Genomic DNA, 17280 nt, shown 5'->3' on the forward strand with positions numbered 1-17280 from the left:
AGCGGGTCATACCTCGTTATCAAAATAATTAATAATGGGGAAGGGGTTTAAAAGACACTCTAAACTATTTACAATGATGGAATCTGAAAACAGGGAAGCCGAAGTCTAAACATGAAGGTCGAGAAAAAGTTTTCGTGTTCGAGAAGTGTTTTCTACGGCGTTTCGGAATTAAAGCTGCTGATAATCAGTTTCTATTGAAATGTGAGAAAAAAATTAATTAAATTTGAATTAAACTTTAGTTATCTATAATAAAAATCAATCCATTACACCTAAACGAATTATAGTTACGATTCATAATAAAATCAAACAATCGATGAAAATTTAATAAAAAACACATCATTAAACATTGTATATAATCTTGTAATTTTAGAAAGCACAAGCAAGGTGGCTTAGTGGTAAGGCACTGATAGATAACTATCAACCACCTGATATAGACCAACCGCGAACAGAGCCTTCTCTCTGTCAAGGGTACTGAAATCCCCAAAAATCTCGAAATATATGAAACTAAGGTTGTGCAATACCATGATAAAGCCATACAGGTCTGATATATGGTTGCGAGATCTCGGCTATAACAAGTACCCTGGAAAGTAGAATCGAGAGATTTGAACGGAACGGACAATTACAGGAGCGATCTGGGATCAGAACACATGGAGGAGAACTTACAGTGAACTGCTTGCAGAGACTGGTCAGTCAATATTTCACGACATGAAGGAAAGGACGTTAAGATGGGCGAAGCAATCGATCAAGAAGCCTCTACACAACGATGAATGACGGTATAGTAAGCAAGATACCACGTCTGAGGCCAAAAACCATATAGCTAGATAGAATCAACAAAAATGCGAAAGAGCTACATGCATCAAACTGAAAAGCAGAAGCCCAAGATAGGCAGGCGTGGAGAAGGCTGGTACGGGCGGCAAAAGATCTACAAGGTCTGTAGAGCCAACCGCAAAAAAAAGAGAGAATTGATATTAATTGATGATAAAGTTGTACTTATGTTTTTATGATGGTCAATGATATAACATGAACTGGTGTTTGCTTTGTTTAAAGTACTTTGGCAATAACATTCTACTATCTTTGAAGAGACTCTCAAAACTCAAAGTATCTCCCACACAAACGTTTCGAAAAATTTCCATTGACACTTCCTTGTCTGATATAACTCCTCAAACAGATGCACTGGCCTGAAGACAAGTCACTATATTCTTCAGGTACCGGTACCAGCCTTATGATCCGAGCCTTAGTGTCAAAGGGGACAAGTGTTAGTGGAGGAGTAACGGTCCGAACCGGGCTGTCCACTTTCTCACTGTTGGCGTTCTATTGCACCAGCTGTGTCACATTGAGTCACCATAAGCTCAAGATAGTAGGCGTCTTCGCTGAATATGCCAGCTACCCACGAAGTTGCCGATCTTCTCAAGTCCTATATTCATTCATCCAAATATTTAATTTTTAAGGAATACCAATGTTCTAAATATTGCAAATTCTGAGTAGGTACTGTAGGACATTTGAGATATTAAATAATCGGAATGAAACCATGAGCTATAATAATGACTTATCATAATTCTAATCTAAATGTGTTTTAAAAATGTAGTTACAAATCCAGACTACCACATGCAGTAGGGGAAAATGAAACACCGAAGAGCGCGGTGTGTCATGTACGTCACGCCTTAGGTCAGTAAGCTCCAGATGACGTACGAACTTCTTCAGTTTTGCGCTGGTGTTATGTACCGCAATCCTTTCAACTTCTTTTTATAATTTTTTACAAATTTTTCTTTGTGGCCTTCTTCCACATTTTCTATGTTAATTCTATTCCTCCTGTACATCGGGTTCCCTTGTCTACTTCCTTTAATTCACTTTTGAAAGAATTTATCATTTTCAATTTGTATTATTATTTTTAATAATTAATTTTCGACTTTTTATCTTCGCAAAATTTCAAAATTGTACTTGACTATAAGTTCTTTTGAAATCTAGATGTTATCAAACAGTGGAACGAGTAAGTTATCATATAAACTGGCAATATATAAGTCTCTTAAATAATTGTGTCGACGGTGAAATAATTAAAAACAAACTTGATTTCGATGGTCTAAGAAGGTCGGTGAATGGATTATCAAAACAGGTTACTGAATTTGGCAACAAAGTCAATTTTAGCCCGCTTCAAACCTTGTTTATTTTTGAAAACTGAGTCACAACCTCAATAGTTCAGTAATATGGTTTGTTGAGAATCTTAGTTGGGTAAGTATGAAATCCATCAAGAGGAGTAAATAGCGCTTAAGACATTTACAAAATTATAAGCTAAAGCAATTTACAACGTCTCTTCTATATTTGTAGTATAGTCTTAGCCTATTTGAGGAATTAATTTTACGACCAAAACTGACATACATCGCTTTCACCTATAGTTGTCTTCTTTCATATTGTATGTCGCGATTAACATGCATGGTGTGGAAATAAATTTATGTTATTTGCACACTTCAAAGCAGAGTCACTCTAATGTCGATTATTTTTTCCTGGAAAATTGATTTTTGTATTTTGAGTTCAATGATCATGGAGTAACAATTTTTTGGCTGTTTTTAAATATTTTATGAAACTGAAAACTTGACTTCTAGAAAGTTGTGATATTTACAAATATTTAAAACAAAGACAATACAAAATTTATACAATTTAACATCGTAATTACCTTAAGTGAAACTATTAAAATTCAATTCGTTCCCACACAAAGCTGCGATTTGAGAATTTATCCTAATTATTTTGAAATAACCATATTTTTCCCAAGATGAAGTTAATTGACTCTTACCACAACAGTAACTGCATTATACAAATATATCTGTGACAAAAGTCACTTGATGTTTGGTACAAGGAAAAATGTAGCTTGTTTTCGAAAATGTTCAAGAGCAGAGTGCCTAAGTATAGCCTAAATGACTAACTTTATTAAACTTCTAAAAATATAATTTTTTTTTTACTTTTCAAATTTCTTCTTGTTAAATTTTCAGGCCAGAAATTACTTTGGCCATAAGCAATAAATGAATAGAAATTTAGATTAATTTTAGAAAATTAGCAAATATTTTCATTTAATTTACACTATAATTGAAAAAATCCTAAATTTGTTCCCCGAGTTGTTACAGTACCACAACAATCAGAAAGGTAACTGCGATTAAGGTGTAGCTACAGCACGACAAGTTATGTCTAAACTAAAGTCTTGAAGTTTATGTTTTGTCAAAAGTTAAAAAAATATAAGTATCTAAGCAAAAGAAAACGAAAATCAAACTGACTAGGAATATTTTGGGCGCCAAATTTAAAATTAATCTGCTTCTAACCGTCCTCTCTCAGTTGATGGTGAGTAACAAAGACGTTAATGAGTAATAATTAAAATAACTAAGTTCACATCTTCATTAATTCTCCTTTAATGCGGTTAACAATACATCACTTAGAACAATCAATAGTCATTAGGTGACGCGCCCAGTCCATAGCACTATCTTTATCTCAATTGGTATTTTATTTTATTGGATTTTATTTATCACTTTAAATATATATTGTAAAGGAGATGCGCTATTTAAATAAAATTTTCTTCAAGATATGATATTTAATCTGGAGTTTCTTTTTAGAAAGTTTAATTACATTATTTTTTGTAAATTGCTGAGGTTAAAAAATTTCCGAAGATGAATATAATCTAATTTATATTTTTCTTCATTGTTGTACAACGTTTCGGGACAATTGTCCCATATTCATGCACCTATTCATATTACCCATATTCATCCTAAAAACAATATAATATAAAATAGATTATAATCATTTTAGGGAGTTTTTTAACCTCAAAAATTTATAAAAAATGATATTTGATCGTTTTAGGGTTAAATTTACGTTAAAAAAAATAGATATTTTTTCTTATTTTAGAATCTGTCTTTGTAGTAGTAATTCCTCTGTTTTTCCTGATAACATTTTTACGAAACTTTAAAGATTGTTCTGAATCATGTAGATCACAAGTGAAAAATAATAAAAAGTAATAACATTCGAATAGTAAAAAAAATAATTTTTCAACGATATTTTGAGTAAATTAGAAACTGTCTGAAGCGGCTTTTTCAGTTTTGTTAGTTTGGTATATTGATGAACTATTTCAAATCAGGTGGTTTTTGTTTGACTTGTTATAAATACTATTTATAAAGTCTTAGATCAAATTATTTATCAAGGTTGGTTTCAAACATTCCAAATCTTCATTAAGATTCTTTAGCCGGATTGAGAAAGTTACATTTTATTCCGTGAGGGTCTTCCGCAGGATAAAAGTAAACCCTCTATAGCAGGAATCGAATCTGAATTCAGTTTGAAGCGTGCTTGATTGTTTCAACGTGGAGCATAAGTAGAAAGGTATTTGATAGGGAAGCTATCCTTGGTTTTGATCGCAATATTACTCTTAAATTAAAGAGATTCTAAAGTTATTTTTAAAAATCGTGGCTTATCCTAATTATATTACTGGAAATTTTCATAATCCATCTGGTTTCTCGTTTCACTAATTTGGGCAAGCAATACCGAACACCTAGCAAAATAGTGGGTATTATTAATTGCTACATTCATTATTAAGTATAACTGCTGAAGGTTAATTAGCTAGTCTTCTCTCACAAAAGGCAAGGGACTTGTTTCACGGTTTATAAAATGCTAGGATGAATTTAAATGCCGTTAATATGAGAACTGTTTGGCCAGGTAGCTGCCACCTCGTTCAACCGGTTCCCGAAAGTAAGCCACGGCCTCTGCTCTACCTCCTTTAATAATATCAATAAATTAATTCGATCTTTTCAAGTCAATAATGGAATAATAATAACACTTTTTTGGTCTTTTCTTGACTTTTCTGCTAAAGTTTAAATAATCCAGTTAAAATTAAATGTAACGGCTAACCTAGACTTTATTATCTATATAAATCATAAAAGGCATACATATTATGTAAGTCGTTAACAGATAAAAGAATGTGGCCTTAATTTAATTATAAATTTCAAGTTTTCAGTTAACAATTCAAAAAGGTTTGTTAGTAGTTTGTATTATTTTTTATTTTTTCACGAAAAAAAATATGCTTTCATCACTTCTTTAATTTATTTTCACATCTGAACAATCCTAGCAGGCTGCTAAATATCCAATTCATTGTTCTACAAATAAAAAATGATGCACAATCAACAGTTTTATTTATATTATTTGGTCCAAATAAATAAGTTAAAATTAATTATATATTATAAAAGTATAATTTACTCTTTGTAAAGGTAGTTTTACAATTATATATAAACTCAGAAAATACAATTTTTTTTAATATATATTAGGCTAAAACATTTAAAAGTAATTATTCTAATGTTTATCATTCCTTAAATTATATGATAGCCATACGTCAACCTAGATTATAAAGTTCTTGAATATAAGTTAAAAAGATTTTTCATTAATCATAGGTGTTTTCTTATTTGCCATAACTGTCTAAAATCATCATATAATTTGAGGCAAGAAAAAAATATGAATAATTAGAGTTAAATTTTTAGCCTAAAATAAAAAAATAAATTAAATTTGTAAATTGATATATATATATATATATTTGTAAAATTACCTTTATAAGTAATAAATTATAATTTATTTATTTGAAATTCACTGTATAATATTAAAAAACTGTTGATAGTTCATTTTAATTTTTATTTTTGTAGAACATTGAACTGGATACGAGGAGAAGATGGTCGGGGTGCGGTCAAAATGAAACACAAATAAGTTGTTGTACTTATTTAATTGTGCCAACGTTTCGGCTAGAGTTTCTAGCCTTCTTCAGGGCTGTTAGCTTGAAAATCAAACGCCTAATAGCGTTTATTTTGACTAATATTGACGCCTAATATTGTTTGTTAGTTTTGACGCATTAGGCGTTTGATTTTCAAGCTAACAGCCCTGAAGAAGGCTAGAAACTCTAGCCGAAACGTTGGCACAATTAAATAGGTTACACTAACTTAATTGTGTTTCATTTTGACCGCACTCCGAACCATCTTCTCCTCGTACGTCATCCACGGTCAAGTATCTCTCATAATTATTGAATTATTGATAGTGGTCAACTGGCAGAATGTTTTTCGGATGTTAACATAAAGTAAATGGCAATGTTTTCCATAAAAATAAAAAAATAATACAAATTGTAGCAATATTTGTAAATATTGTTATTAGGAGGATAGTCTAATTTATAAATATTCTTTTTACACTCTCAGTAGTACGTGGTAATATTTATTATAATCATAATAATCCATAGGGTACATTAAGACGAACGCTAGAACGCATGTCCAGTATTTTTAGATGTGAAATCAGCAAAATGTTTGATTAAATTAGTGATTCCACACTGAGTACTCCCTATATAAGTGACAATAACAAGAATGAACAATAGGTGAGGAAAGCTTAAACGTGGTTACAATTGGAACACGGGTTCCCATTGGTGGGGAGGGACTTGACAGTCAATGACAGTCATCTACACATCCCACGTCGACGTGCGTGCCTCCAGCTGGCTTCGCTCTAAATTACCGGTGAGGCCTGTGGATCATGACACACTCCTGGTTTCTTATCCCTTCCCTCACCTATGCCTACTGCTCAATCCTTTATTGTTCCCATCTGTCTAAGGAATATTATTTCCTTTATAACGGGATTTAATAATGCAATCTATCAGAAATAATTGAAAATTTAATATCCCTTCTATTTTAACAACATAATTCTTCAATTAATTTATTTCATGATTTATATGTAATATTTAGTGACGTGCCTATATTTACAAAATGTGAATACAACTTTTACTAACTATTTTTCCTGGATTCAATGTAAGTAAATTTGGAGATAACATATATAAATAAATATATAAATAAATTCCATATTCATTTCATATGAGGTTACGTTAATGACTTCACTGCTTTTATACTCACTTTAACGTCGTAAAAGAATTTTCTTTACCGTATTAAGTAATCACTAAAGACATTTGAATTACTTATGATAGTAAAAAAGAGAACATTGTGCAGAAAAATTACAAATTTATTTTATTTAATTATGTTTATTTATTTATTTTAATTATTTCTTTATTAACAAAAAAAAATGTAATATACAAATTTAACGTCAATTATAACGATATAATGACCCAGTACATAGTTTTGAAGCATTAAGCTAGTGGTAGAACTCTAATAATATTTCTATATAAACAGATCTCAAAACTATCGTCTTTTCATATGCCTACAAGGATTATCAGAGGCAATGTTAGACAAAATGGGATTGTGTAGTTAGGGAGTTTATTACCCAAAGAATTAATATCTGGTTTGGGCCAAGTCGGCAACGCATGGAACTTCGAGGTGTTTATGTCTCTAAAGGTGTAAGTTTCTGTCATTTTGTCAGTGTTATAAATACGCAAAGAGTAAACGAATAACACTAGCTGACGATACAACACGATTTTGTGGGTTTCGGGTGTGTGCGATACACATTTATTTGTTTATACATTTGTGCATTTCCAGCAGCCTTCAAATGAGCTGAAATATGGTATGCATGTTTGTTATCTACCACAACAGAACAATACCATAGAAGTGGAAGTAATTTCAGTCAAAATTTCGGCATGTCCAAGCATTTTTTGCGAGCGGTTTTTAAGGTTTATCACACCTCTAAAGCTCCTCCTTCCCTAAACGGTCTCGACATATTTCTCCCATAACCATTCTCTCTCTCTCTCTCTGTATTTTTAGGTCGAATTTCTACAAAACCTTACAAATTAATAATAAGATCATTTTTCCAAACAAATATGTGGATAAAATCGACCATTGTGAGTTCTGCAACCCACCCTTTTTATACTTTTACATTAATATCTTGTTTTACTTAGTCCCAATGAAGGCCTACACTTTACCACAAGGCATCAGCATACAAATAAGTCTTACAGTTTCATAAAATTAAAAACAAAAATATGTCATTGAAAATATTGAACTGAGTCGTGAAAATATTACTCGCAACTTAGCAGATGAGAGAGGCAGATGATGATATGACGACATTCCTCCATTTCGAAACAGAAAGTATTTCTCAGAGCATTGCACTGTTTTAATTGCTCCTTGTTATCTCTACTCCTTACTTCTCATCTATGTGCAATTCTCTGTAGCTCTTTCTAATTTATCTGTGATCGAAGGTGAAAGAATTGAAGGGCAACTCTGTTCTTGAGAAGAAAAGATCAGATCGAAACCAATGCATGGTGAAACCTTGGCACCGCTTATTTATTCACTTACCGTAGCAGTCTACCTTTTGGTCAACGTTCGATATGGGCCCTGCTTTCTATCATCGTTATTATTCATATAGAATATTGTGTAGCATTATTATAAACACTATCTTCTAAACTACACCTAATAAAATTTAAAAAAAAAAAAAAAAAAAAAAAACCTAAGCAGCAAAGTATCATCATGAAGTTCTTGTTTATACACAGCTAAACACCATTATTCAGGTCGTTTGTAAAATAGATCAAAAGTAATTTAATTGTTTAACGTTTAAATCTTATAACTATGTTATCACGAATTTCCACTAAGATAACATAGACCATAAATAAACAAAACGTAAATAAAATTAATATTTGTGTAAAAAAAACAATGTATCTAAAACCTACAATATTAGTGTTAATGAGAAAAAAATTGATAATAAAAATAAAAACGGAAAAATATAATAAAATGTTCTGTAGCAAATTTTAAGAGTATTCTCTATTACAATACAGGTCTGCTATTCAAGAAAATATTTATGTACATAACAATACCTCACGATAAGAATGAAATTAATGCCTATACTAACAATGCCCTATCCAAGTTATTCAATTTTTTTTAAATCACTTTATATTGTTGGTACAAAGAAAAATGTTGCATTCACTCATTTTGCCAATTTAGATTTCATTGCAGTTAAACAAAAGTTTGTATTCCTTTCGCAATACCTAAGAGATGTACCTGTATTTGTGTTAATAATTAATTAAAAAATACAAAATGATTAACTAATTTATATCAAAAAGGTTTCTCAGAAATATTTGAATGAATAATTGGACTGACGATATGATTTAGTCAAATTTACTTATAAATCATATTTCAATTATATTCAATTTTTAACTAATAAAAAAACTCCCTAAAACCTGTAACATTATTGCTATAAGAAATAAACTCATAAAAAGAATTTATGACAGAAAAATATCCCGATAAATTTTAATTTTTTTTAAAATTTCGTAGTTTCAAATTTGCACTACTATCCAGTCTCGAAACTTGAGTTTCTGTGAGGAGAAACAACGCTACAAAGGTTTGAGGTCAAGCTTCTACCCAACCATTGGCCTGACCTTTTTAGGTCGTCATAGGCGACCCACATTACCTTTAAAAAAAGGTTGTGATTCTGTAACGAGAAGGAAAAATTGGTTAAGTAACATCTAACTCTGATTTACTCAATGCGTGTGGTATCCATGAATTCACTGAGTTTTATGATATGTTGATATTCTTTAAACCCCAGAAACGGCAATCCTCTTGCAACCGTTTCCTATATATTTTATCTTTCTCTGATATGCTTTTCAAAGATCAAAGAATTACTCGATATTCTACCAAAAAAAAAAAAAAATCAACAATTTATTTTGTTTTTAATTTCGAAATCCCTATATACTTCATATAGAATAAGGGAAAAAATATGCAACAAAATGCAAACACTGTTATTCGAAAGGCCATAACGCGCCCTCGTTTATTTCATAACAATAAGACTTGAAAACGGGAAAGTGCTCTGCAGAAAACTTACTTTGAGGGATGGAGCAAACATAATATTTTCCAACAATTTTGACAGTATTTCTAACTTACCGGAGGTCCTGAGACTTTCCTGAAATTTACTTTTTTCCGAATATCTGAACTTTTTGGAAAACTGACCTCTATAAATGGCTTTTATAAACAATTTTGGGTATAACGACCTCTTAGGGTAATGTTTTACTAAGATTTTCGTATTTCAAAGTATGTTCTAAAATGTACCAATTTTTCAGGTTTTGAAATAATTGGGGTGATGGTACCCTACGATACCAACGTAGAGTAAAGAGCACCCCTCACAAAATATTTTAAAAGTAGATTCCTTAAAAGTATATTTTGAATCACTTTTATTGCTCATTAAGTGTAGAAACGTTTCAGCTTATACCCAAAAATAAGGAACGATAATTAAGTAATAGTTCTAACAATAAGTCATCATAAAATATGTGTAGCTAGAACCTCAAGCGGCCAATCCATAGGCTCTCATGAGCCACAGGTTGGAAACCACTGCTCTATAAGCATGCTTATTCTACACCATCTATGAACTGAAATAGGGAAATACCTACAATTTCAGTACTAGAATATATTTGAGGAACCATTTTTTATTCAAATAAAATCCTTTCACTGCGCTGTGCAGTTGAAGTAATAAGTTCTTTTATAATTGGAGAAGACGGCCGAGTGGGGGGGGGGGGAGGAGGAATGGTCAGTAAGAAGAACATAAATAAACAAAAAATATTGTTTATTTATGTTCTTCTGACTGGATACACCCTCCGACCATCTTCTCCAATTATTAATTTACGGTCAACTATATACATCTTATCAAGTTCTTATATAGTAATTTTTTCCCCCTTAAAATTTAATTTTTAAACCATTTTCAACATTCGCCTAAGGAATTATTTATTCAATGAATTGAATAATTAGTTGAAACTAATACCAAATTTTCCCGTTCAAAACACCAAATTTTTCGGCTGTGCTGAGAAGTAGTTGGAGATGTAATATAAACAAACATGATACAAAAAAAAATATCAAGTCCGTCAGAACTGCATTTCCGGTGCTGCACTGTATCTATCTCATGCCGACTACAGGAGGGGAGTAACCTGAAATGCACCAAGAACTAACACCAGAAGCAGGGAACACAAAAACAAACAAAAGAAGGGAAAAAATAGGGCGCCAGAGACAGGCGCAGCCGACCGTGAACAAAGCCGTGACAAAAAGGTCTCGTGGCGATATTCAACTGCTTCGTTCCCAGAAGAGGCTACCCACTTATCCAGGCTGGATCTCGCTTTTTTCTCCAGGCTCTTCGGATCAACCTTATTTTATCTAGAGCACTTCAATATCGGCGACATTGCAAAATCTATTCTGACATATCTCAAACATTATGAACGATTGAGATCAACAATATTTTATTGGGACACATTACTACTACAATAATTTATTTTCTGAAATAAAAGTAATGTCTTGACGATTTATCAATCCAAATCAATTCTTATTCTGCTTTTTTTTTTTATTTATTTATTTGGGGTTTAACGTCCTTATGTTCTTCAACTTAAAACAGGAAAGATGGGCTTGTTATAGGTTGCAAATCTATTCTAGCCAGAATGGCAAAAATAAGGTTTCTTCCGAGGGTCCGTCGCGAAATATAAGTCCACATGCCTAGAGTGGATTCGAACTGGCAACCCTTTTGACACGAGAATACCACGTTTGTGGTTCAACACGTTAGGGGGCCCACGGTCTCTATTTGGCTTTGAAAAGTATTTAAGTCCATTTACACTATATTTAAAGAGGATGATGCATACAGTAAAAGAATAAACAGAAAAAATTAAACTTGATGATGTGGATAAAGTTATAATAATACAAATAATATAATAAAATATTCGTGGTAGGGTCCATAGAGAGAACACTAATTAGTAAATTTTCACAAATCAATTGATTTGATGGTTGGAAATAATCACTAAAAGTTTCACTTTTTAGTGTCCTCTCCACTTATCTTATAATAGAGCAACTTGTCATAAAACTAAACTGTGTAAATAAAGTAAAATAAAAACCTGTACAGAATCAAATTTAATTCTGGAAGAAGATTTTAAAGATTTAAAAGAAGAATTTAATTCTGTACACCTGCGACACCCCTTAAAGTACCCATGCGTGGAAAAATAAAGGAAACTTCAACTAGGATCTTTTGTATCTATTTATAATTTATTTTTTCAATTTGGAGGGTACGAAAAAAAAAATTAATTCTGTAGTAATCGTTGCTAATATGTACAAATCTTGTGTGAAGATAAACTGTACTCTAAATTTTCTTCAAACCATCTATCCCGAAGTATCTCCTCTTGGGATTCTCAACTGATAATTTCGCTAGATACCTAAAGAAGATTCATAGAAAAGGAATTTGTTAGTATCATTATTTGTATTTTTTACTTTACTAGATTTATAGTAGCTACAAAAGTTGTCGAGTATACAAAGGTTTTATTATTTTTCAATTTCATCCATTAAAACAAAAATATCAAATCCATCAGTGGATATTGCACTGAGCAAAATCACCGAATTTCAAATCTTATGGATAGTGTAACGTGACGTCGATTGAAATAGAAATTTCAAGTTATTGAGTTAGAGAATGACGTCACTAAAATGAATCGATACCGAACTGACTGGAAGAAGCAGGAAGGTTGGGCTGAGGTAGACATCTGTAAGAAGATAGCAAAGTTCGAGCTTGTCAGATTAGATCGTAACGGAACTTAATGGAAGAAAACATATTAGCAGTCTCTGTTAGTTTAGGAACCAGTATAGAATGTCGTTAACCAAAAAAAAAAAGTTTTTTAAAAATAAAAAAAAATTGAAAATTTTTTTTTCAAAAATATTCCTCACCATCCTAGACTGAATTTCTTTCTGAATAAAGTTTTGGCTAGCGAAATTTAAACTATGTAATCCAAAAAGTAATTTATGATCCCTTTTCATAATGGAAGCTAATATATAATATTGCTTCTTAAATACAAGTACACAAACTACAAAGTATACTTTTGATTCGTAATGGGTGACTATTCATGATATTCGAGTTGAAAAATACAAAAGTCAGCATTGTTTATACTAATCAGTGAAATTTACAAGACTTATAGTTTGTAGGCAGATGGTCCTGGTGGTGGTCAAGGGAGATTTAAAATACTAGGGAAACTATTTATTGGTTACTAATAACTTTACAGGGATTCATCCAAGACAATCTAAAGTAGTACTTTGGATGTCAGGATTCACCACTACAAAGCATGGTACCACTAAATAGTTATTCTATGACTAGATCATCCAGGATTTAGCCCTGATGAATGTTTTTTCTGTTATTTTGTACCTTTTTTTAACCACCAATTACATACGACCAATTAATAATCATCCAATACAAAACTATTAGTATTACATTGGCCAACACAAGGCCCCTGGAAGTTCTTTAGAAAAAATTTTTATATTAAATTAAACAAATATTCAACAAAAAAATACAAACCGGGTTATAAGGCATTTATTTTGATATTAAAAAGAAAATATTAAATAAATGAAATAGTTCTTTATTAAAACAAATTTGATCCTTTTTTTCTCTCAACTTTATTCTTTACAATAAAAAAATGTTTGTGTTATAAGCAGAATAATTAGTAATAATTGTTAATTAAATTATATTGAAAATGTAAGTTAATGATTAAAAAATTATTGCTATATGATAAGGTGATAACAGAGTCCTAACCTGTTGAAGGTAGGTTTTGTTTTAAGTTGCAAATGTGTATGAAGGAAGGAAGAAATGTTTTTAAACAAGGTTTAAATCTAGGAAAAAATATTTAGAAAAGGTTAAGTAAGTAGGAAGTCTAATTTTCCTAGCAAACATTATCAATAGGAAATCTAACAAAAAGTTTATAATGTTATTATGGTATTATTTTAATGATTAATTTATTTAAAGATGGGACAAAGGCAATTAGCCTGCATTTTTAAGATTTGAAAAAAGAAAATGACATCAATATGAAGGTATCCTTGAGAATGACCTGAGGGTCGAAACGTTGGAAAAGTTGTAAAGAATAAAGGTGAGAGAAAAAAAAGGATCAAATTTGTTTTAATTAAGAATAAACTAAACCACTCTCAAACAAGAAAATATAAAATAATTAATCCAAATGAAATAGGTAATCTTACACTGTTTAAAGTTAATAATAATAAAAATGAAGTTATAACAAATAAACGAAAAAATCTCGTTAATAAACACAAATCAATGACAATAAAAAAATAATGATAAATTACATCGGTACTTAACCAAGCTAATATATTTAATAAACTAAAATTTTATTTCATATTTTATTTATAATACCTAGTAAAGTGCATAGTATAAAGTTTTGATGTACAGTTTACTAAGCTAATATTATCCATAAATGGATTTATTTACATGACGTCCACCAAAAGTGAAGCGGTTTCTAGAGTAAATGACCAATAGATGATAGCTCGAGATATAAGCTGCACGTAGCTCAATTTCTGATGGCAGATTACATAGCTCCGTGCCTTAACTGCAAGTGAGCTGTGGTTTGTGTAGTAGGCTTGTTCAGTTCGATAGCTGGCTGTGGCGGACTGCCCAATTATCGCCGGAGCAATTTTTTTCTTCATAAGCAACAGAAGGTTCCACTAATCAAATGAAAGTTCTTATCATTTAGCCAAAAGTTTTTATATCTGATAAGGCCTAATATTTATTTTTGTTTCTTCTCCAAGCTTACAAAATTAATTAATTACTTTATATGAAAAAATAAATACATACAATATAAACTTAAATGAAATTCCAAAACAAAATTATCAATTTTAAAAAGAGCTTAACTGGAAATTAAATTTTACATCCAAAATATGGATGTATTAACCTTCAATTACTGTAAAATGAACGTCTGTTCAAAAATGTCTAATAATTTAATTTTTTTTTAAATACTAGTTGCTGTTCTAATATTGATACATTTTTGTAATCTGGAAGGTTTTAAATTTCAGGCATGACAAAACTTATAAAGTTGGATAATAGATATACGATACTGAATTGAGAAGGAAAAACATTGTTACAAAACTGATCCAAAAAAATATTAGAAGTTGGTGGTTAAGACTAGCGTTCATAGTCAATTTGCTTTCATTCCAAAGGAAATTGACTTTGTGGAAAAAAGATAATGATTCACAAAATAAGAAATATAATTTCCAAATATTCCTGGTTTAATATTATTAATTAAATGATTACAGGAGTATGGAGAGGTGGCTGTGGGTGGCTGTGTGCCTGGCTGCCGGCTATGCGGTCCCTCTGCCTCATGAAGTGGACTCGGAGCAGACCAGGAAGCTTCTAGGATCTAGGTGAGTCCATAAGTGATGTATTTCAACCTTTTCCATTGTATAATCTCTTTTTTTTTCTTTTTTATTGGCTGTACAGACCTTGTAGATCTTTGGCCGCCCGAACCAGCCTTCTCCACGCCTGCCTATTTTGGGCTACTACTTTCCAGATTGCTGCATGCAGCTCTTTCGCATCTTTGTTGATTCCGTCTATCCATTTAGTTTTCGGCCTACTATACTGGCGTTCATAGTTGTGTAGAGGTGACCTGATGGATTGCTTCGAGCCTCATTTCCTGTCTATGTTAACCTCCTTTCCTTCATATCATGAGATATTGACTGACAAGTCTCTGCAAGCAGTTTACTGTTGGTTCTTCTCCTCCATGTGTTAAGGCTCTGATCCCAGATAGCTCATTTAATTTTAAAGAGCCTTTAAAATTACTCGATTCTGCTTTCTATAGCCCAGACTTCCCAGAGTATATCAGAGCTGGCTTTATTATGGCATTTACACCTTTAGTTTAAGATTTTTAGAAATGTTTCGTGATATCCGTATTCTTGACTTTCAGAAGAAGGGTCTGTTCGCGCTTGGTCTATCATTTTTCCATATTTATATTAATTTTTAAAAAAACACACACAAACTTAAATCCATTGTCAATAAAAGCTTGATAATGTGTTGTTTGGTTTCAGTGTAGTGACATCAGTGTCAGTAATAATGGACCACGGGAACGGAACGAAGACCTACATAACGGACGGGGATGCGGGGAAGAAGCCTCAGGTGGTCGGGACCCCCGGGACACTTCTCTCCCCGGACCGCTACGAGTTCTATTCCTTCGGCGATGACGGCGAGCTGGTGAAAAAGCTGATGACTCTTGACCAGATCCAGAGCCTCATCGCTGGAGGGGACGAGCTGGACTCGCTACCGGTCTACGACCCCCAGCCGCTCATTGACAACACTCACACGGAAGGAGTCCACAAAGTATTGGAGAGTGTACAGAACGTTCTTAAAGGGGAGTTGCAAGCGGCCAAGGTCCACCCCAAGCTGCCCATGCCGCTACCGGACGATTCTTGGAGCATACTCTTACCAGGTACGTAGAATTATAAAAATCTTGTAGGAACATTGTCTGAGTGGCAGTCAAGAAAGGGTAAAAAATAGTTTTCTACTATTTTTGTATATTCCTAGACAACCACCGGGACCATCAATCAGCAATCTATTATATAAGTGGAATGTTATCTTTTGTCACCAGTTTCCTGAAGCGGCCAATTTATTTGATTTAATCTATAAAACCTTATGATTAAATTTAAATAAATAATTAAGCGGTACTTCGATTAATTATGTAGATTTATAACGACGCAGAATGGACCCAACATTTTTTTTTAAATAATATCATTTGGAGATGAGAAGGCTAACTTTTTTTTGTTGAACTACTTCATTATGACTTGTGCTTTTTTCTAATTTTTGAAATAGGCCACTAGAAAAAGCAGGAATCGGAAGAAAAAAGTTTTTTTTTTTAAGCATTTAAAAGGAATATTATCAAAGTTATTTATTATTATAATTACCTTGTGTAAAAAATTAGGGTTAAACATTAAACCCATTAATAAACAAGTTTTCATGAAGAAAAATATCGAATTCCAGCTAAGGATCATAAAAACAAAGTTGTGTCAATTTACATTCAATATCTGAATTGAATTCTTCATATTTTGGCCAGGTTTTTAAAGCGTTGGGCATCATTGTAGGTCGTCTCGGATGTCCCAAAAATAAAAATGATTCTGAAAATAAGAATGATAAAATCAAATCTGGACATTTTAGTGTACAATAAATCTGGAACCTTTTAAAGGAAAGTTTTTATCCAAAAAAAGTATGACCTAATTTAGCACGTCGTATTTAAACAGAACAAGTCTTAGAAAACATACATTCCTGTATAATTATCTATCGGATATTCAATTGAATTTGGATGAATAGCAAAATTATTTTAAACAAAATTGTTTAGTTACTGTTAAGCCACCTCAAATCGACATAGTCTCCTTGTTGGAAAGCTTAACTAAAAAAATCAAATTAATGTTAAGCCACCTCAAATCGACATAGTCTCCTTGTTGGAAAGCTTAACTAAAAAAAATAAACACTGGCTCGGACAAAACATTTATTCGTAAATTAACTTAAAAGACATAAATTATACATAAATTAAATTGAAAACAAAGAAACCTTTTAATAACAAAAAAATACTCCCTATGAGAACAAATT

The 17280-nt window shown here is 31.8% G+C and overlaps 1 protein-coding gene across 1 annotated transcript in view; it reads left to right on the plus strand.

Moving 5' to 3' along the window:
- The window catches only part of LOC112210970 (mucin-2), a 105323-nt gene that overhangs the window by 79165 nt on the left and 8878 nt on the right, over positions 1-17280 (plus strand). Inside the window, exons 3-4 of the mRNA XM_067050130.1 lie at positions 14961-15068; positions 15729-16126. Of these exons, the coding sequence (XP_066906231.1) occupies positions 14965-15068; positions 15729-16126 (502 nt within the window). The 5' untranslated portion in view covers positions 14961-14964. The remainder of the gene's footprint in view (positions 1-14960; positions 15069-15728; positions 16127-17280) is intronic.

This window comes from Halyomorpha halys, unplaced genomic scaffold, assembly GCF_000696795.3.
Source record: "Halyomorpha halys isolate HHAL.00 unplaced genomic scaffold, Hhal_1.1 Scaffold269.1, whole genome shotgun sequence".
NCBI classification, from domain to species: domain Eukaryota; kingdom Metazoa; phylum Arthropoda; class Insecta; order Hemiptera; family Pentatomidae; genus Halyomorpha; species Halyomorpha halys.